Source organism: Balaenoptera borealis (assembly GCF_965194805.1).
Source record: "Balaenoptera borealis genome assembly, chromosome: 13".
In the NCBI taxonomy this organism is placed as follows: Eukaryota; Metazoa; Chordata; class Mammalia; order Artiodactyla; family Balaenopteridae; genus Balaenoptera; species Balaenoptera borealis.
This window is the reverse complement of record NC_138870.1, coordinates 51592834-51613928: the sequence shown is the minus strand read 5'-3', so window position 1 is coordinate 51613928 and position 21095 is coordinate 51592834. Positions and strand designations below refer to the sequence as shown.

Below are 21095 nucleotides of genomic sequence, written 5' to 3'. Positions count from 1 at the left end.
ATCGTCATGAATGTTGACTCAGTTGATCCTCATTATAACCCTTTATGGTAGATGATAATGTAATTCCCATTTTACAGATGAGGAGCTGAGGCTTAATTTTTTCAAATCACATCTTTTATCTTCTGCGTGTCTTAGGCCACGTGGGCTGCTATAACAAAATACCAAAGAGTGGGTGGCCTATAAACAACAGAAATTTATTTCTCACAGTCCTGGAGGGTGGAAGTCTGAGATCAGGTTGCCAGCGCGGTAGAGTGAGGGCCCCCTTCCGGGTTTCAGACTTCATGTTGCATCCTCACATTGCAGAAAGGGTAAATTAGCTCTCAGGGCTCTCTTTTATAAGAGCACCAAATCTAATCACCTTCCAAAGGTCCCAAAGTTCCTACCTCTTAATACTATCACCTTGGGTATTAGGTTTTCAACATATGAATTTTGGGAGGACACAAACGTTCAGACTATAGTACTGCTCTTTTTATTCTCTGTGTAGGTTTTCTCATGAAGCACTTGGATTGTACCCAACTCCCTCCTAGGTCCATTACTAGGAATATTATTGCATATTAATTAATACTGGCTATTGTAACAGGTATAACACTCAATCTTATTGGTTTAACATAACCTAAGTTTATTCTTCGTGCATGTGAATCCAGTTAGTATCAGGAGGTAGATCTCTCCTCTACACAGTCATTCAGGGGCCCAGGCTGATGGTGACTCTTCAGGATCACCTTTGGCACTGACATCTATCTGAAAGGGGAAGAGAGAGAGTGGCTGATAGAGTGGGAGGTTTTTTGTAGGCCTGGTCTTGAAGAAGTATAACTCATTTCTGCCCCTCTCCCATGTGTTACATGCAAGGGAGACCGGAAAATGTAGTCTAGTTGTGTGCCCAGGTGGAAAGAAAAAGGAGGCTTGGTGAATAGGTAGATACTCTCTTTTAAAGGTGGGACTTGAACCTGGACCATCTGACTTCAGACTCCTCACCCAAACCACCGTGTTACATATTACCTTTTGGACTTGATTGCTCTCATGGAATCAACAGTAATCAAACTATTTTGTACATAAAGCAACGTGAGGATACAGGGTGACTTTATAGTGAATATTACACTGTGTAGTTAAGATTTGTGGCTTCATACAGGTAAGAAATAAATCCAAAATATAAATTTCATAAACTCTCTTCTCAGTTTCTCATTAAGTTCAGTGACTTAGTGAGGTTAATTTGTCAGTTTGAAGCAATTAAAAAAATACATTTTACTTCGACTTTCATTTTCTGATAGGTCTCGTATATTGTACCCATTGTAATGAAACTTAATCATTTCATAAACTCATAACACTTTAGAAATGGAAGGAACCTTTAAATTCTCTCTAAAACTAGTCTGATTTCCTCATTTTGCAGATAAGGATAGAGACTCGGGGACTTACTCAACGTTTCACTCTTCAGGGGCAAAATCCCATCTTTCTTTTCACTGCGCTTGCTACTCACTCTGTCATTTTCCTGAAGAAGCGCTTGGGCTGCCTGCCCTCCTTCCTAGCAGCACTTACAGGAATATTATTAGTCATAAAAGAACAGTGTGACTCTCACAGTGTTTAGGAATTGGGGATGTTCTGATTCTTCACATTTTGGGGGTATAATTTGGGATTAAGCAGGAAATCTACTTTTAAACGTTTGCCTTTAGAAACATTTAAAAGAATATTATGGATCATTTTCTCCTCGTAGTAATTGGAGTTGGTTATCTTTTGAAATGTCAATTTTCACTATGAGGTAAATATACGAAGGGAGACTGTTGAATGGTGAATTTCCTGGATCCTACTTTGAAGGTGGAAACTTGTGTTTTGCTCTTAAAAGTGGGGGTAGAAAATACTTCTTCTTTTTTTTTTTTAATAAATTTATTTATTTATTTATTTATTTTTGGCTGTGTTGGGTCTTCGTTTCTGTGCGAGGGCTTTCTCTAGTTGTGGCAAGTGGGGGCCCCTCTTCATCGCGGTGCGCGGGCCTCTCACTATCGCAGCCTCTCTTGTTGCGGAGCACAGGCTCCAGACGCGCACGCTCAGTAGTTGTGGCTCACGGGCCCAGTTGCTCTGCGGCATGTGGGATCCTCCCAGACCAGAGCTCAAACCCGTGTCCCCTGCATTGGCAGGCGGATTCTCAACCACTGCACCACCAGGGAAGCCCGAAAATAATTCTTTTTTTGAAAATTGAAGTCTAGTTGATTTATAGTGTTGTGTGAGTTTCTGGCATACAGCAAAGTGACTCAGATGTGTATATATATATTAATACACACTTATATATATATATATATACACATATATATACATACACATATATATATATGTTCTTTTTCATATTCTTTTCCATTATGGTTTATTCCAGGATATTGAATATAGTTCCCTGTGCTGTACAATATTTCTGATTGATAATTAGCTTTTGTTAATTTTAACTTTATCTAAAAAAAGGAAATATCCTAGTCAGTATATTATTTTTGGTTCAAAGAACAGAGATATCATCAAATTACGTCAGGAAAAAAAGGGGCTCACTGAAACCTATTCTATAAAATATTTCAGGAATTGAGGAAAAAGTTCAGGAAGACCTCAGGAAAGGCAGACACCAAGGCAGGTGGTGGAACTACCTACTTCTTTATCTCTTACCTTTGCACCTGTGCTTGTTTCCCACTCCTGTGTGTCCCCATCTCTCAGCACCATGAGGCTCGCACAAAGCGCTCCACAGGTGACCTGACTCCTGATGCCAAATGACCTTTGGACTCAAGTGCCCGTTTCCATGGGGCAATTCTGTGACTTTTAGTTCAAATTTCTAGAGAAATGGATTTCATTGGTCCAGTTCCTCTTTTTCAGAGCAGACCTTACCAGCAGAAGTTGTTGGACAGTTTATAAAGAGACCAATATTCTTTGAGGTTTGCCTTCCTCAACATCACTTCTCATTTAAAACGTGGATATAGAAGTTGTTCATGATTGAGCTGAGGGGCAGTGAATCTAAAATTCCCCCAAGAATGAATCTTCTTCTGTTCTGCCTTTTTCTCTTAAAATAGACTGTGGGACATCCTCTGGTTGAGAGTTTGCTTTTGTTAACGGAGTACTGTTATTAGGATTATTATCGTTTGTGGCAATCTGTTTTTCCCCAATAATTTTATTTTTTCCATATGAAACTAGAGCAGTTTTAGAAAACAAGCTCTGTAAAAATGTCATTGACATTTGCTTATTTCCTCCCCAATCATCCCGACTTCATAAATTATGTGAACTTTTGAAATTTCATTGAACTTTTTAAATGACCATTTCTTTTAATTAGATTGCTTCAGCATGAAAGTCTAAAAATGTGCCCTATTTTTTCAGTCTAATGAATTAAAGTGAGAAATTAGCTGTCTCAGAAAGTTTTTGTTTCAGCACATTTTTTCCATTCAAAGTGATTTACAGCAACCTAAATCCACTAACTAGCTTGCAATTCAGATGCCTATTGGTGCATGTAGGTGATGCTTTATTTCTGCTTAGAAGGTGTAATGCAGACTCTCTGGGGAGCTAGTCAAGCTGGGTAAAACTATTAAATAGGAGTGTATGGAGACAAACAAAATTTCAGAGTCAATGAGACAAATCGGAATACAAATAAGAACTGAAATCTAATGGAGAGGAAATCAAGTAGGAACAAATTCACAACTTGACGCTAAATTTACTCTCTTCTGTAGCTTGTGTCAGATTAATTTTTTTTACATGCATCTCATGTCAACACAATTATGTGTGTATACATATATATACATATATATATACACATAGATTTTTAAAAATATTAAATTAGAACTTTTATAGAATATAGATCTTTCTCTAACAGCTATATCTTTTAAATTTATATGTTGTATCATTTTGGTATTCATTAATTACATTAATAGTTAAAATTAAAATAACATTTAAGTAATGCTATACAATTTGAAAGCAGTTTCACATACATTATCTCATTTGGTCTTTATAAGGACTTTATGGAGCTATCTTAGAGATGAACAAACCAGTTCTTTGAAAGGTGAATGGGCTTAAGCATTTACTCAAGTATAGTATAGGTTAGGGTAGACTTGCACTGAGACATTTCAGTTCCAGAGCCTATGTCCTTTCTAGGCTACCAAGCGTCACATGTAGGAACAGTGATACACTTCTTGCTTTCCTTCACATCATCTGGAACTATAGTCTACTGCATGTGCGCGGAGCTTTGTAGAAAAGGTGTTATATGATAGTGTTGAAGATCATGGTTTCTGAAAGCAAACTGCCGAATTCTCACCTCTGGTTTTGTCTATTACTATTTTACTTTGGGCAAGTTACTTACCATTTCTCTGGCTCAGTTTCTTCATCTGTAAATTGGGGGTAATTATAGTTTCCTCTTTAATGGTTGTTGTGATGATAAAATGGAATAGTGCATAGCATACAGTGAATATTCTATGGATGTTACTTAGCAAATACCACTATTCCTTAAATTGTTTCCAGAGTGAATGGATTATTCTTACATTTAGAATGTGATATGCATAGCTTTGTGCTCTTATTGACTAAAGGCCAGCAACCACTACTCAAGGTAAATGATTTGCCTAAATACTATTCTGTGAACCCATTTTTCATATTTATGTATATAGTTGGTTCACAGGTAATGGCTAAAATGTGACCATATTAACATATATATAAACATATATGTGTATATTAATTATATATAATTAAATGTGTCTATATAGGTATGTGTATATATATATATATAATTTTTAAAAATTTATACACACATATAAACCAAATGCTATTCAGATTTTTTTTTCCTATAGAGAAGGTAAAAAATAGAAACAAAGATTTTACTAAAATGCCTTATAAGACTTCATTCCAGAGTATTCCAGTCATAATAGCTTTGCAAAAACATTTAGGAATCTTAAGATATGATTTAAGAGGCAGTCTCTTAAGGCCATGTTTCTGGGGAACCAGTAGGGCCGTATCCTATTGTTGAAATGATATATGAAGGTAATAACCTTGGAAGGCAACAATTAGAGCTGGGCAAGACTTGGTAATCCTGTTTTCAAAAGAATTAAACCTATGTGCCTCTAGTGTCATTTCACAAAAATGTAGGAGGCAACATTTTGTATTAATGCATCACATTCAGGGAGGAGAAAATAGCAGAAAGGTGTGGGGCTTTTTGTTGTTTTGTTTTGTCTTTTGTGACTTGGGGATTGTGACATGAAGAAAATTGTTTGTTCTTTTTTCATTTAAATCTTCTCCAGGGGGTCTTACATCATTTTAGTATGACGATGATTGTCTGTGAAGTCTATTTTGTTAATTTGGAAAGCCCTAATATTTAATTAGATTAGTTTATCATGAGCTCTGTCTGACTCCGTGTAGAGAATTCTAGTAACTGCTTGAATTTTTTAGTCTCATTAACCTTTTAAAGGAAAACCACAGGAATTAGTTTTACCTTCTTAAATTGCTTGTTTACCATTTATTAAACACATGCCACTTACTAGCAGTTTACATGAAAAATTAGCCTTTGTCTACAAGAATTTGACATGAGAAGTTAAGACATATAGCAGATAAATAAGAAAACTATGTGTGTGTATATGTATGCCATGCTTAGGTGAACTAAATTTTGCTAGAAGATTCACATCCCTATTTTGAGATAGCTCATTTTACTTACCATATATACTGGCATATATAAAAATATTGAACAGTCAATATTCTCCCTACCCATGCCTTAAAACTCTTTGAGTGAAAGATTATCCATCCTTCCATCCACCCATATCCACCTACCTACCTACCTATCATCTATTCTATTTTAAAAAGGTTAATCATCCCCTTCTCATTCCCCCCCCAGAAAGCTTTACAACTTCAATTTTAATAAGAAGGACAAAGTCTGATAGAGATTTTTCACAAAATCCTATTTCTCACAAGGAAACTCAACCTGTGTGTCTGTGCATTTTATTCACAGGCAATGAAGAGAAAGGTCAGGGCAGAAAGGCCTTGGGTCTGTGAGGCTTGCTCTTCTGCATCACCTTTATTATTAATTCCTTAACATTTAGTCCCATATTCTCTGAAGGGGGAGGACATGCCTCTCTTCTTCCCAGTGCAGCTCCTACCTTATCCTTCTCTTCATTATACCATATGGGCATCATTTTACCTCCTTCCTTCTCAAAGAAGAAATAAGCACACTTTCTTCACCAGAGCTCTGACATACTGAACTTAGCCAACATAATTATCCAATTGTAAAATGACTCTTTACAGCCCTTTGAATTATATAAATATCTGAACAACATTTTCTTGTTTCTGTTCGTTCTGCATTGACTCAATAAGCTAGAATGATCCAGGTTTTGAGATATCATGTTTCACTGACTTATCCTTCAACTAACACATTTGACAGTATATATCCTACTGCACAACCTAGGAAGCAATGGAAAGTACTACTGTGTAGTCAGGGTAGGCTAAGTTTTGTGACAGTAACAAACAACCACCAAATTTTAGAGGCTTATAACACTTTAAGGTTTATTTCTCACTCATATGTCCATATGGTTGGCAGGGACTCTGTTTCATGTCTCTTTACTTGGGGACTCAGGCTGATATAGTCTCCACTATCAAGAATGTAATTGGTTGCTCTTGCTGGTGGGAGAAATCTGGTGAATGACACTAGCTATTAAAATGTCCACACAGACTGATATCCTTTGCTTTTGCTCCTAAGTTTAGCTTTCATTTCATTGGCCAAAGCAAGTCACATCACCGCATCTAGATTTAATTAATGGGGTGGAGAAGGACAGTTTTTCTTGTCAGGAAAAGTAGAAATGAATTTTGACATTAGCATTGGGAAGGGAAAACCAGGTGCAAATTTTTCACCTGTCAATTCCTTTCCAACATATGATAAAAATTTCCTTGTAACAAAGATGATAAAAGGGCCCTGGTGGATGGTGCTGAAATGGTGCCTGCCTCTTTTCTCAGGATAGAGACTAGTGGAACCTCGCTGTGTGCTCCTGGCCTCTGCGGTTCTGTGGAAAAGAGAGCCCAGCCACCATCCAGCTCTTCCTGAAGCTCTCAGCTCGGTCCTCTGCCTACTAGCACCACTCTCTGAAGAAACCCTAATAATCTCTTGTCTCTAAACTGGCTTCCATTCAAAGACCTGCAGCACACATCTCATCATGACTTACATCTCTGTTTCCCTAAATTGCTATCAGAGCTCCAAGCATCCCAAATTATCTGTCATCACACAGACGTTTATTTCCATTTTGTTGTGTAATCCCACCCCTTCATTCATTCCACTGTGTCCTCTACAGTTTACTGGGTGCATCAGCCAACTCCCTGCCGGGCAGTCCTACTACTCTTTCCCAGTAAATTTCTTTTTCCTCTTTGAAATATATATTTCATATTCATTTTTTCTTCTCAAACATCTCTCATAGTTCGTAGCAAAATGAGATGAAATCAGATATGAGACTTCATCTTCTCACCACCTAATCCGCTCACACCCACCTGACTCTGTATTCACGTATCTCACCTTCACTCTTAGGATTAAATGTCCCCACATGAATCTAATGCCAACCCCCCAGGTGCCCTCAGTCTCAATTCCTTATTTCCCTTCAAGAACATTCTTTTTTTAATTATCCATTTTCTCTCCTATATTGTCATTTTCTTTTTCTCAGATTTTTCCAGCAAGCAAGCGTGCTTTTATGGCATCCATTAAAAAAATTTCCTTGACCCTTTGCTTCATTCCAACTATTATTTCATCTCCTTCTTCCCTTCACAGAAAAAATCCTTGAAAGAAATTTTTGTAATTATCTGCAGTTTTGCATCTCATTCTCTAATAAACTTACTATAATCATGCTTTTATCTTCATCATGCCATTAAAATGATTTTTATCTAGATCAAGTGCTAATAATGGCTAACACAGAGTACCTGCTATGAGGCAGGGAGTGTTCTAAATACTTTATACATATTAACTCATTTAATCCCCAAATCAACCATATGAAGATGGTGCTATTAATATCCCTCTTTTAGATATGAAAAAATACTTATCAGAGATATTTGATGATGTGCCCAAGGTTACAGTGCTGTTTGAAGAAGCTTAGATTTGAACCTAGCTACTCTGGTTTTGGAGGCTCTGTTTTAACTGCTACATCATATTATTTTTTTAGTAGACAATTATTTCGCTTCATTTATTAAACCTTTCAGCAACATTTGACATAACTGACCAATCCCTCTTTCCTGAAATATTTTATTCTTTGGTTTTCCATGCCTTTATCTCATGTTCTTTTTCTCTTACCTCATGTTCTGCTCCTTATCAGTTTTTTCTACTGTCTCCCCTCTTCCAGATTTAGGTTCTGGACTATTCTTTCCCTACTCCTCTATCGGTAGCAGTAGCCTTTCCATGGTAATTTAGTCCAGTCTATGGCTTTAAATATCACCTATCAACCTAGATCTCTTAAGTGTGTATCTGCAGTCTAGATCTCTTCCCTAAGCTCCATTTCATAAATGTTGCTGCCTGATTTACATCTCTACTCCTGTGTATTATACGAATCTCAGGCTTAACACAGACAAAACAGAACTACAGTTATTCCGACCCAACCCAACTTTTGCCAAACTCCCCTTTCCCAGGCCTCCTCCATCTTCCAGAACCACCAAATTCTAATTCCTCAGGACAAGCTTAGGAGTAATCCTTAATTCCTCTTCCCCTCACAGCTCATACTCAATCCATTAGCAAGTCAAACCAACTCTACTCTGAAATATCCCTCATCTGGTTCTTCTTCCCAACCCTTAGTCTAGTCTGTGTCCCATCCTTCACCTCCTGAACTCCTGCAACCCCTTCATGACTGGTCTCCCTGCTTTCACTCTTGCTTTCTTCAGCCCATTCTCTAAAGAGCAGCTTGAGCAGACTTCTAAAGCATTAATGAGATGACAGCATTTCCACCCAAAGGCTTTCCCTTGCAACGAGAATAAAATCCAAGCTCTTTACCACGGCACCCCCGCCCCTACACCATCTTCCTACGTCTCTGACACATTGTCCTCAGCCTCTCAGTCGTTCAGCCACAGTACAGCTACACTGGCCATCTTGCTGTCCTGGGAACACACCACACATTTCCCCATTTCAGAACCTTGTCATTTGCTGCTCCTTCTCTTTGGAAAGTTCCTCCTTTCTTAGCTCTTCAACATGGAGGCTTCCTTCTCATCATTCAGGCCATTATTCAGGTTACCTCCTCAGGGAGGTTCTCCCTGAGACTCACGGGAATCTGCCTTCCCTCCCTGCTTGATTACTCTCAATCACATTACCCTACTGCATTTCTTTCAAGGAGCTAGAAAATCTAATATTGTCTTACTTAACCATTAGTACCTAATTATTATTTGTTTTCTCCACAGGAATATGAGCTCTTTGAGGGCAGGTCTATGTCCATCTTATACATTGTTGCATCCCCATTACTCAGAACCATGCCTGATATGTGGTATCGACTCAATTAAAATGTGCTAGGTGAGGTTCAGTGTAGAAAGCAGTGTTTTGACTCGTATAATATTACATAAAGCATTCAATAAATTAAAACAAACTGAATCATCCTTAGCTAAGAAAATATTTTCTAGAGCACAAGGAACAGAAATCCGGCTTTCAAGTTTTTAGCTTTTGTTTGATAGCCTTGTGTTTGAATCACACATGGAGAAATCCCCATTTGTATCTACCATGACAGAAAAGTCTTTGTGATATTGGAAATGGTATCTGCTTCTTAACATTCTTTTGAGGATTATGTGTCAAAGCTGTATGTTACACCTGAGTTTCTTGGTTTCACATGGGGGATGAGGTGGACAATCCATGCGATTTGGTCTCTCTTAGAAGAAAAATCCAAGCAATCTAACCTGAGTTACTGCCTAGTGGTTCCTCATCTCTGAGGGGAAGATTGATATGAATGCATGATGTACTCCTCTCATTTACAAAATTACCTCAGTATGTTTATAACATTAAACAACTTCATATGTCCTACTTTTCTATTTAAATTGTTTTTATATCAATCACATGTTCTTAAATTTCTGAAAGCATAACATTTCAACAAATGTTTGATTTTAAGCTGGTTTTATTTTTAGCAGATGGAAATTTTGCTTTATCATTTCACAGTAGGGTTAATTCTTTGAAGAAGAAATGCTGGGTAAAAAAAACAATGAAGGCAAACTCGAACCCTATCCTAATGTGATAAGTGAGGTCCAAAACTTTCAATCACCCAAACAGTTCAGTAGCCTTACTGTGAGGTTAAGAAAATGGGTAATGGAGCCTCAGAGCTTCGTGGACTGGGTTTTTCCACGCTAGGTATAAATCCATCCAGGTTCTGGTTGTGGTGATTGTCATTTGGTGGCAGTTGTTCCCTCAGGCAAAATTGAAAGGAATGATTTTTTTTTTTTTTTCCCTCCTGAACAAGCATTTAATAGTCTTATTTCAGTTGGAAGCAGTAGTTGGAGAATAAGTTACAGGAACAGACAAACCAAAAAAAAAAAAAACCCCAAAAACCAAAAAACCCCACGTAACTTAAAGTGCTTCAGATTGCAAATGTAAACATGAGGGCGAGGGGAGGCCACCGAGCTCTCTCCCCTGACCTGAGACAGGAGGGTCACGTCATTGTCGGGTCCCTTTACCATCACCACCCTCTGATCTCAGCCCTGCGGGTGGGAGGGAGGGAGGGAATGTCAGAGGCAGGGAAGAGGACTTAAAGGAACGAGGGAAACACTTTGTAAACTTAGAACCAGGGTGCAAGGTGGGGGACAAGGGAGCTCCTGGAGCCCTTGCCTTGGCCAAGGGGTGGGGCCAGCCCCCCCAGGAGGTGCGGGAAATACTGCTGGCTTCGTGCCGCAGCCATCCCTGAGACTGGATGGAACGTTCAGGAAAATGGCAGCAATTTCAAAAATCACCCAGTTAGTTCATTTCCAGGGAAATTGAGCAGAAGAATCCTGAGGAAGTGGGTTCCCACCCTCTGCCTCCCTGATTTCTGAAAAGAATTTCCCTTCTTGGCCCTTACACTCACCCCTAGATGAAGAATATAACCTTTATCAACCCACCTACTTTGAGAATAAGGTTTGTCTCAGCCCTAGTACAGGGCACCTTGTCCAGGGGGTTCCCTTACTTTGATCAACATGTTGAACAAAAAGGTGTAAAAAAAAGTCATATGCAAATAAATATGTTTTTGATGATACCACACATTGCTTCTATATTTCAGACTGCTCTAACAGCTCATTCTAATCTAGTCACTAATTGTTCCTGCTTCACCAGGCATTTACTGACAGAAATGGTCCTACCACATTTAGCAAAGAGATCAAATCTGCATTATGGAGTCAGCATCATTGTATTTCTAGTTTCATGCATGGTGGATCCTTTATACAGCTATATTTAATGTGCTTCTAATTAAAAAGAAGGGGGGGGAGTATCCAAAGCTTTCTCAATGTTATCTCAACTTTTGTTTTTGTTTGTGCAGCTCACCATGTTAAAACGGGCACTTGCGAGGTGGTGGCACTCCACAGATGCTGTAATAAGAACAAGATAGAAGAACGGTCACAAACGGTCAAGTGCTCCTGCTTCCCTGGGCAGGTGGCAGGTACCACACGAGCTGCTCCATCTTGTGTGGACGGTGAGGCTTCTTCCATTGCTCTTTGTGGTAGGGTAGACGAGGACTGCTTAGAACTGGAATCCCACTGTGATGCCGATGACTGGGGTTAATCCTGGGGGACCGCACCATCAACCATGTGGTTGGTACAAGGTCACTTGAAGAGCATTTTGAAATCTAAAATCTATTGGAAGATGGTCTAAGATCTTATGCGGTTTTGTAGCAAAAAGCATTATAATGAGGTTCCAATAAGTCCATGTGCCTCTTTCTTTGATACCATGAAATATTGATTTGCCAGTGGAGGGCGAGTGTGTGTGTGTGTATAAATTATTTGGCAAAGGAGAAATGAAAATAGATGATTAAATAGTGTGGGTACCTAAACACATGGCTGGTTCTTAACAATGAAAAAATAAACACCACACAGATGAGTGAATGTTTAGCTGTGGATAGAATTCACATGAAATATTTTTATAGAGATTTATCAAAATATTAATTTCTTTCTTGGAGGATTCACCTAATTACAATAGGATATAAATATTTATGTAGGTCTATATAATTGATGTTATCATAAATAATAATGTGTTAAGTGCACATATTTTCATGGTGCATTCCTTGTGATGATAGTTACTGCCCAAAGTAAAAAAAGATTGTGTTAATTTGAATGCCTTCCTGATTTTAGCCTACTTGTGGGAAATATTACATTGATTCTAAAATATTGACTCTGGTCATGGACTCACTTTCTTATATGTTTATGTAAATCAACGCATGCATGTATCCACGTAGTTTCTTTCCAATATGTTAATGTCCATGAAGCCTATATGTTTGCATGAAATATCCTTTAAAAATGTGCTTAACATTAACAATACTGTATTATACACTTAACATGAGATCTACCGTCTTAAAATTTTAAGTATTCTTACCACAGTAAAATAAAAATTTAAAAAATATTTTTAGTCATAAAATCTAGAAAGATTTATTCCCTTTGGACAAAAAAAAAAAAAAAAAAGCATCCTTCAAAACCCCATCAGCCCAGTGGTGGGAAAAATATGTGGCTTTTGTTCCTCTTTAAATGTGCACCCAAAGAATTAACAAGCCCAAATAGAAAATATTAAATTGATTTTTCTATCTCCTGTAGCTTCAATAGTGGAACAGAAATGGTGGTGCCATATGCAACCATGTCTTGAGGGAGAGGAATGTAAAGTTCTTCCAGATCGGAAAGGATGGAGCTGTTCCTCTGGGAATAAAGTGAAAACAACTAGGGTAAGTGGACAGCCAGCCTGTGAAAGCAAAAAGTCTCTCAATTAATAGAGCACGGAGCATGTGCGGTGACATCTTTAAGTGGTGGTTGTAGGATGAGAGGTAATAGTTTTCCATAGTACGTTTTTTTTCCCATTTTCTCCCTGCTTCATTTTTTCATAGCACATTTTTATTTTACCCAGAATAACATCTTCTGTAGATTGCCATCAACTGTCATATTACCTAATAATTAAATACTCTTTGTTCCTTCATGAGATACTGACAAAAATGTGAACACCCTCGCCCCAAGGATGCGTGTTAAATGCTGGGAAGGTGACCCCAATCCTTCATTCTTCTGATGGATAGTAATCTGAATAAATTCTGAAAAAAAAAGAATTTGTATACGACTCAACAAACATTTCCCAGTTAATATTCTTTCATTTTTATGAGAGTAATTATTTTGACCTCCCGATTTCTGGATCAATAAATAGTTTTCTAATGGTTAAGTTTGTAATCATTGTAATGAGTTATCGAGAGGAGTTTTCACATCTCAGGGTCAATATAAAAGGAATGCTCTTCAGGCAGTGAGGTATCTCAGCTTGCAATGACTGATTTCTGGGGTATAGGAGAGAAGTGAAAAATAGCTTTATTCTTTCATTTTCTAATTACGTCCATGGATATTCTGGACTGGCAGAATTTAAATTCTTTGTGGAATCAGCAAATGAAAGTTTTTTCTTATTTTGCTTTTTGCCCTAAGGGGAAAGCTGACTACTGTTTAGAACTGGATAACTGGGGGCTAGAACAGAATAATGTTTTATAAAAAGGGGTTGCTTTATATAATAAAATGTAACATAAAACTAGAGACTGTAATTTACAGTATTGATTAACAATAGCAGTTTTTTTTTTTTTTTAAACCTTGTGTGGACATATTCAAGAAGATTATTTTAAAATCCCATCAGATATATAATGTTGAGTAATATCTTTAGTGCATTGACTATTCAGACATACAGAAAAGTAACCAAGTTTCTAATAAATAATAACTTTATATTTTGTCAGGTGATTCATGACTCTAAACTCGTCAGTTAAAGGCTGACACTCTTTTCCAGAATCTGTGGAGTGCATGATCAGTTAATTAGAATAACTGTATTATTCAGTTAGCACATGATATAATACATATTGATTTGTTAAAACCATTCTGGCAATGTAAAATTTCCTTATAAGCTATTTATAACATGAAAAATTTTTTCCTAACACTATTAATCCTTAGTTTAAAATAGCACTCATGCAAATGCCTGGAGATTTAAGATTCTGAAACAATTTTTTTAAAAAAAAATAGTGAGTTCTCTACATCTAAATTCTATGTTTTTATTACATCAGTGGGTATGAGAAAGCTAACACTTATTAGATACTTAAAACATATGCCATATACTGAACAATGTGCTTCATGTGAATTAGCTCATTTAATCCTCTTAATAGCCCAGTGAAAGAGGTAATATTATTATCTCCTTTTACAGCTGAGCAAACCAAAGCTTTAAAATGTTAAGTGACTTCCCAAGGTCATATAGCTAATTAATGGGAAGTTAGGGATCAAACCATATATTTTCATTCCAGAACCTAATCTCTTAACCTGTAGTTTATACTAGATCATTTAATTTATTCTTAAGTAATAGTGATGAAAGTTTCCTATAATTCTGTTCATATAAAGTAGACTTGTAAAAATATTTTTAGCTTTTTGGATCATTGAAATGAAAAGGTCGGGAGCATGTGATCTAAATTCTCATAATAAATTGTTTTAGAAGTGTTGCTTCACTCCCTGTTGGGCCATATTCTCAATAGTTCAAATGTAAAATTGAGTCTCTGCTTCACAAATTCTTCATAATGTAATTAAACAAGATGGATGAAAGACTGAGAACTTGTGAGTAGGGAAGACCACATCTAGATCCTCTAGTTTGTTTTATTTATAAATTCATATAACTTATATATAGTGGATTGCCCTTTCTATTTTTCCTTCATCTCCTTTGCCCTGGAGAACAGCTGTTAATGGAAGACCTCATTGAAGATACTGTAGAGAGGATTCATGCAATAGTGGGTGTTTGTATTAAATTATCTTAAAAATTCCTTCCAACCCTGAGAGTCTATGATTCTCATTTAAAAAGGAAAAATCATTATATATAAGAGAAGATAAGAGGGCTTGAGAGAAGGAGCTTCTTGAGTACCATCAAAGTAAATTATTGTTACTTTTTCCTTCACAAGTAAAAAGATTGCTGGTGAAAATGAAGCTACTTGGACATTTTCAACTAAAGGAACATCATGGCACTTCAAATGGCTGGGCAAAATGATGTTCAATTACAAATTAGTTTGGCTCCCAAAACAATTAGGTGAATTTCCCTGAGGCCCCAAAGAAGCAAAGTTGTCAAGGTCATCATGTTATTAGTGTTCTGCCATCTCCTTTGAAATAGTCCAAAAAGTATTGGAGATGAGACAAATTCTTGAAATAGTTCTGGCACAACATTACTTTGCCCACAGTGGAAGTGTTGGATAGAGGTAGGTTCTGCCCTACATAAACAGCAGCAATATTATTGAAAAGAAATCTGATCACTATTTTAATCACTGGTGTTATTATCTACTTGCCGGTCTTGAATAAGGTAGCCATGGCTGTGGTGAGCCAAGAAGCCACTGAAGCCCTGATTTGGCAGGTCCTAGCCACAAATGGGAAAGTCTAGAAGTTAAGCAGGAATAGGCTATAAAAGTACCTGAAGAGCTGCTCTCAGCAAAAAGTCGTTTGGGTTCCTTACGCAAGATATGTTGGTCTTATGGGATTATCACTGCAAGCAAAATGGCTCGAGCAATGAATAAAATGTGCAGTAATGTACATCCTCCTTCATAACTGCCCGTAACCAATCTGGAGTGCTCTGGTAAATTTAATGTTAGAAAAAAAGCAGTCAGCCAGAAACATCAATGAGGCTTGCTTGGCCTCAGCAGAGATGCATGGTACTTTCCAGAATTGACTACAGATCAGGGGCTGGGTGAATTTCTCATTTAAGACTAATTTGGAACTTACATTGTACTTCCCATAAATGCTAATTATATCCTCCTTCTGTCTTTGTACTAAATTCAGGAGGCTTATTGTCATGACCCATTTTCTATTTGTCCTAACAAGGGGAAAAGGCAAAGAATAGACAGCCTTTGTTAGAAGAGCAATATTTGCATACATGCTCTTCAAGACCCCAAACATTTAGTCTGCAGAGAAAGGAGGGTGCTACATTGTTTCCCAAACCCTACTTCTCACCTTAAAGCTGGAAACTAATGACTGCGTATGACATCTGTAACCATCTACTGTATTACTTTAAAGAACTCCTAAGTTAAAAAGAAAAAAAGGAAAAGCCATGAAAGCCTTTTGATTTCAAACTCACTTTCAAAGATAAATAATAAAGAACTTTTCAAAGAGTCATTAATAAAAGAATAGTCTTCCCAGTGTGAAAAAGCACATAATTATATGCTGATTATATAATAGAAAAGTAGCAGGGGGGAAAGGTGCTGTAGAGCTTGTAAGAATTGAGAAAAAAAACTGATAACACTGTTAGAATCCTCAGAAAAAACAGACTGTGATTCATTTCTTTTAATGTTTTGATACTCTTTCTCTGTGGAATATCTCCTAAAAGAAGTCACATTCTGATTTTAGGATTTACAGCCCTTGGCCATTGGTATGGACTCCCGTTCTTACCTAAGGAAAAATGAACTAAACCTGATATAAGATTTTTATATTTTCATTAGAAATATTATCTTTATGAATCATGAATCCTCATATGCTTAAGAAGACATTTTCTGAGTAATTTTTAACTAATTGGAATTCTTTCATCTTTACTCATTTACCTAAAGTGCGTTAAGCAGATAAGAATTCTGTAGTTTTTTAATGTCCCTTCAAACATAAATGGATTTTAAGGGCATAAAATATGATTTTACTTTGTTGTATAATGCAATGAAAATCAACAAATGTTAAAAAATTTCCTGTGCATAAATATTCTACAATAAGAATGCTCATATTATAATCAAAGCAACAAAATCAAATATGAAAGCATTTACTTAGCTCTTAAAGTGTGCTGGGCACTCTGCTAAGTGCATCGCAGGTATTATCTTATTTAATTTCCCCAACCACAGTAGTTACTAACTAGAACACAAAGATATACATAGCATGATGCCTGCCCACCAGGAGTATGCCCTTGAGTGGGGGAATGAATAGTAGACGACTGCATTATTCTTTTGTTATCCATATGCAGCCCACTAACAATAAACATTGGAATCACTGGTAAATATACCTCGAGTAACATTGTTATAATAATGGGGGGGGTTCAGCTTCCTCATCTGCAAAAAAAGTGAGGATGTTGAGCTAGATTCAATTTCAAGTTCCTCTAAACAACATTTATTCTTTGATTCCTTGTGCCAAGGACATTTCTAACTTCCTTTCCAGCTAAATTTATATGACACTAATAACTGGCTAATCTCAGAAGAGAGGTAAGTGTTAGGTTTTTCATCCTCTCCCTCTAAGGGAGAAAAGAAATAGCATCTTAGGGTGTTTTGTTGATTGAAGCCTCAAGTCATCCCCTTCCAGATGCTGCCTGATTTTACACCAAGACTTGGTGACTCTGAGTTGGTGGGTCTGAATGGTGTCCAGGGGTGCTACTCCAGGTCCAAGGCAAAGGAAGAACACAAGAGGAGAAAAGTTCATTTTCTCACCTTAAGGAGGTGCAATTTGTGAATTATTCAATCACAAGCTCTCTTCTTGTCTTGTAAATTTAACATAGACTTAGGGTAGTGTGGTCCTTTTTTGATCAGCCCTTTCTAACAGACACATTCCCCATTCTTTTGTCTTCATCTCACCTCTGACCAGGCCCTAAATTGCACCCTGGTCCACAGGACAGAGCATGACAACTTTTAGGGTTGTGGTTTTCAAATTATCTTGATGGTACCTAAGTAAGAAATACATCTTACACTGTGATCCAACATGTACACAACACGCCCACACACATACACTCATACACCCCACGCTAAAATTAAAGTTCTGATTTTTTGGTTTTATTTCCTTCCTTCCTTTCTTCCTGCTTCCTTCCTTCATTCCTCCCTCTCTTCCTCCCTTCCTCCCTTCCTCAACCCCATAAATTGATTTTATAACCCACTAATATGTTACAACATGCAGTTTGAAAACCACGGCTTTAGAAGCGGTATTTGCCTGCTTCTCATTGTTGGCTCCATGGAAGTGGTAGCCACTGCTAACTTGCAAAGATGCAAACTACTGAATAGACAGTTTTCAAATCAATTCATCTTTTACATTTTAAATATTTTTAGTCAATATTTTGGGGTAAAAATTTCATAAGATCTTGTAAAATATAGATTTCATGGGGAAAATGTGTATACTGGATACATTCTTCCATTCAACGAGTGTTTATTGTCTTCTATTGTTGGGTGCTATTCTGGGTTCTGGAGCACAGCACAGGGGAAAAAAAGAGACAGGATCCCTGCCCTCATAAGGCCTAGATTCCAATAGGGTGCATTGGTTTTCTATTGCTGCCTTAGCAAATTTAGTGACGTGTTACAACATCCATTAATTATTTGTAGGTCAGACTTCCAGGCACAGCATAGCTCGGCTATTTGTCTGCTCTGAGTTTCACAAGGCTGAAATCAACGGGTGTGCTTCATCTTTTCACAACAGGGCTGTGTTTCTTTTCTGGAGGCTTTAAGGGAGAATCTGCTTCCAAGCCCATTCAGGTTATTGACAGAATTCGGTTCCTTCTAAATGTAGGAATGAGGTTTCTACCCCTCCAGTAGCTGTCATCTGAGAGCCTCTCCCACCTGCATCAGAATATCTGCTTTCTCCATCACATTGCCTCCTTCATCTTCAAACCAGTCAGGGCACACTGAGTCTTTCTTACACTTCGAATCTCTCCGACGTCCCCCTTCCACCATTTCTCCTCCGCTTTACTCTTCTGCTTTTAAAAGCTCAAAGGATTACATTTGTCCCGCCCAGATAGTCCAGGATGATTACCCTATTTTAAGATTAGCTGATTAGCAACTTTAATGACATTGTCCCTTCACAGCTGTGCTAAGATTAGTGTTTATTTGAATACCTAGGGGACAGGAATCTTGAGGGTATATCTTTAGAATTCTACCTATCAGACAGGGGGAGACAAAAATTTAAATATATGAGTAAAGTAAAGAATATGTTAGATGGTGGTAGTTGCCATGGGAAAAAGTAAAGCAGGGAGGGGAAATGGAGAGTGCTGAGCCAAGGGAGTTTGCATACTGAAGTCTCCAAGGAGACTAGTGTGGCTGGGGGGAGTGAGCAAGGTAAGTGGTCATATTTCGGATTAGAAAGGTATTATGAGTCACATCACTATAGACCTAAATTTTTGTCTTGAGCAAATAGAATGAGGAAGTTGACATTAGGTGAGGTGGAGAAAACTGTGGGGAGAACAGGTTTCATGTTATACATTAATATCCATTAAATCTAGGTTATTTAACTTAATAGAAATTTAAATATGGTATAACATCTTGAATTTGATATTTATTAAGATAGGTGAAAATTTTTTACTACAGTAAGAAAAATGTAGACATTGAAATTCATATCAGAAAAGATTTAAAATCTCAAATGATATGGACATTTGAAAAAAGCACTTAAGGAACTATATAATTACTATAATGACATTAAGTTTTAAAAAGAGATGTGGACAGAAACAAATTTTTTTTCTCAATTAGATTTGGGTCCAAGGGTAGAAAGAACACCAAGCTAGGTGTCCAGGAAGTAGCACTACTAAAAGTGACATTTTAAACCTAGTATTTTAAACTTAAGAGCTGCTTACTTAATTAATAATAATTTAATAGATCCAGGAGTATCTCCCTTGTTATTTCTTTAGAGAGTTATTGGAAATTATTGCAAAGACTTTTAAAAATATATCATAAGGAAATATATTCCAAAACTTGGCCTATATTTTTACAATTAAAATGAGAAATGGGCAACATATGAGTGCTTTGATGTTCCTGTAAGATTTAAATGCTTCTACAGTACTTGAGCCAGGTATTTATTTGTAGGTGTTACTCTGAATATTATACTCATAATCTTATAATTAATTGTGAATGTTTGTACATTGAAATAGAATCTAGTTTGGGCATCATAAAATCTCATTAGCACTGTGAAGTACATCTTTAGGCTCCTGCCTAAACAATATCCTGTCTGTAATCTGAGGGCTAAAATTCTGTCAGGGATTTATGTTTAATATTGAGGAGCTTGCTATTTGTTCAGAGGTAAGTATTCCTGCGAGAGGCAACACTCATCTGTTTTTGGTTATCTGGAGAGCCCTAATCAAAGAAAAATAGTACCTCATAAGCCCTGGGAGAATAGAACAGGAAGTTCAAGTATCCCTAGCTAGCGGGGATTCTATGCCTTTTTCTTTTTCTGGGGTGGGTAAAAGCCATTCTATTAAAAAATATTATCTTCCCTGAATACATTCTCCTGTGGCTCTTTCCCTTCTCCTCACACATTTTCTATGGATTTGAAATCCCTTAAGCAATGATTTCAGATCCAGTTTTATGCTCTTTGGAGAGTGGGGTAAATTTTCCCTCAAGCTCAGAATTCCAGATGCTTTGTGCTGAGACAGCTATGGTCTAATTCCCAACTCTCTCTAAGATGAGAATGAATCCCAGCTCCCTGCTGGGCAGTCTACCTCTGAATAATGGCCAGCTGGTTGTGCAGTGTGCTTAATACAAGGGCAGAGTTGAGCTTAACTCTATAATGGTTAGACTTCACTGTGGTACCCAATAAAGTTCTGGACACCAACTTTCAGTGGGTGAGAGAAAAAGCTTACATAAAAGGTTTTGTAGATATTTACCTCAGAGAATGGAAGCACTAGGAGTAACATGTTTTAAATTATTTGAAGATATATCATGTGAAAGAGAAACATTAGACTTGTTCTGTGTGACTACAAAGAATAAAATTAAAGACAAGGAATAACTCTCTTGGTGTCAGCTCAACATGATGTTGAATGGGATAACTTGGGAAATCGTAAGTTCCTCATTTCTGGAAATCATCAATTTGTGACTTAAAGGATGAGCAGAAAATCAGAGTTGACTAGTTCAATTTACCACAACAAACACAAAACAGCTTATGCAAAGGCATTGAGGTATAAAAGATCATGTCTTACTCCTGGAATTGAAATCAGTTTATGGGGTGACTTCATGTGTGTGAGGGGAGTGGGGTGATGGGGAACCCCTGGGTGGGGAATCATGATGGCCTTTTAACTGCCATGCTTAAAG

At 37.3% G+C, this 21095-nt stretch overlaps 1 protein-coding gene across 4 annotated transcripts in view; it reads left to right on the top strand.

Moving 5' to 3' along the window:
• TAFA2 (TAFA chemokine like family member 2) overlaps positions 1–21095 on the top strand; it is a 587396-nt gene that overhangs the window by 528995 nt on the left and 37306 nt on the right. For 3 of the 4 annotated variants that reach the window (XM_082351307.1, XM_082351309.1, XM_082351308.1), the window contains 2 exons: positions 11427–11579; positions 12691–17129. In XM_082351307.1, coding sequence (XP_082207433.1) covers positions 11427–11579; positions 12691–12860 — 323 coding nt within the window. In that variant the 3' untranslated portion in view covers positions 12861–17129. Of the gene's footprint in view, positions 1–11426; positions 11580–12690; positions 17130–21095 lie in introns of those variants that run through there. The other variant, XM_082351310.1, reaches the window with a different exon arrangement.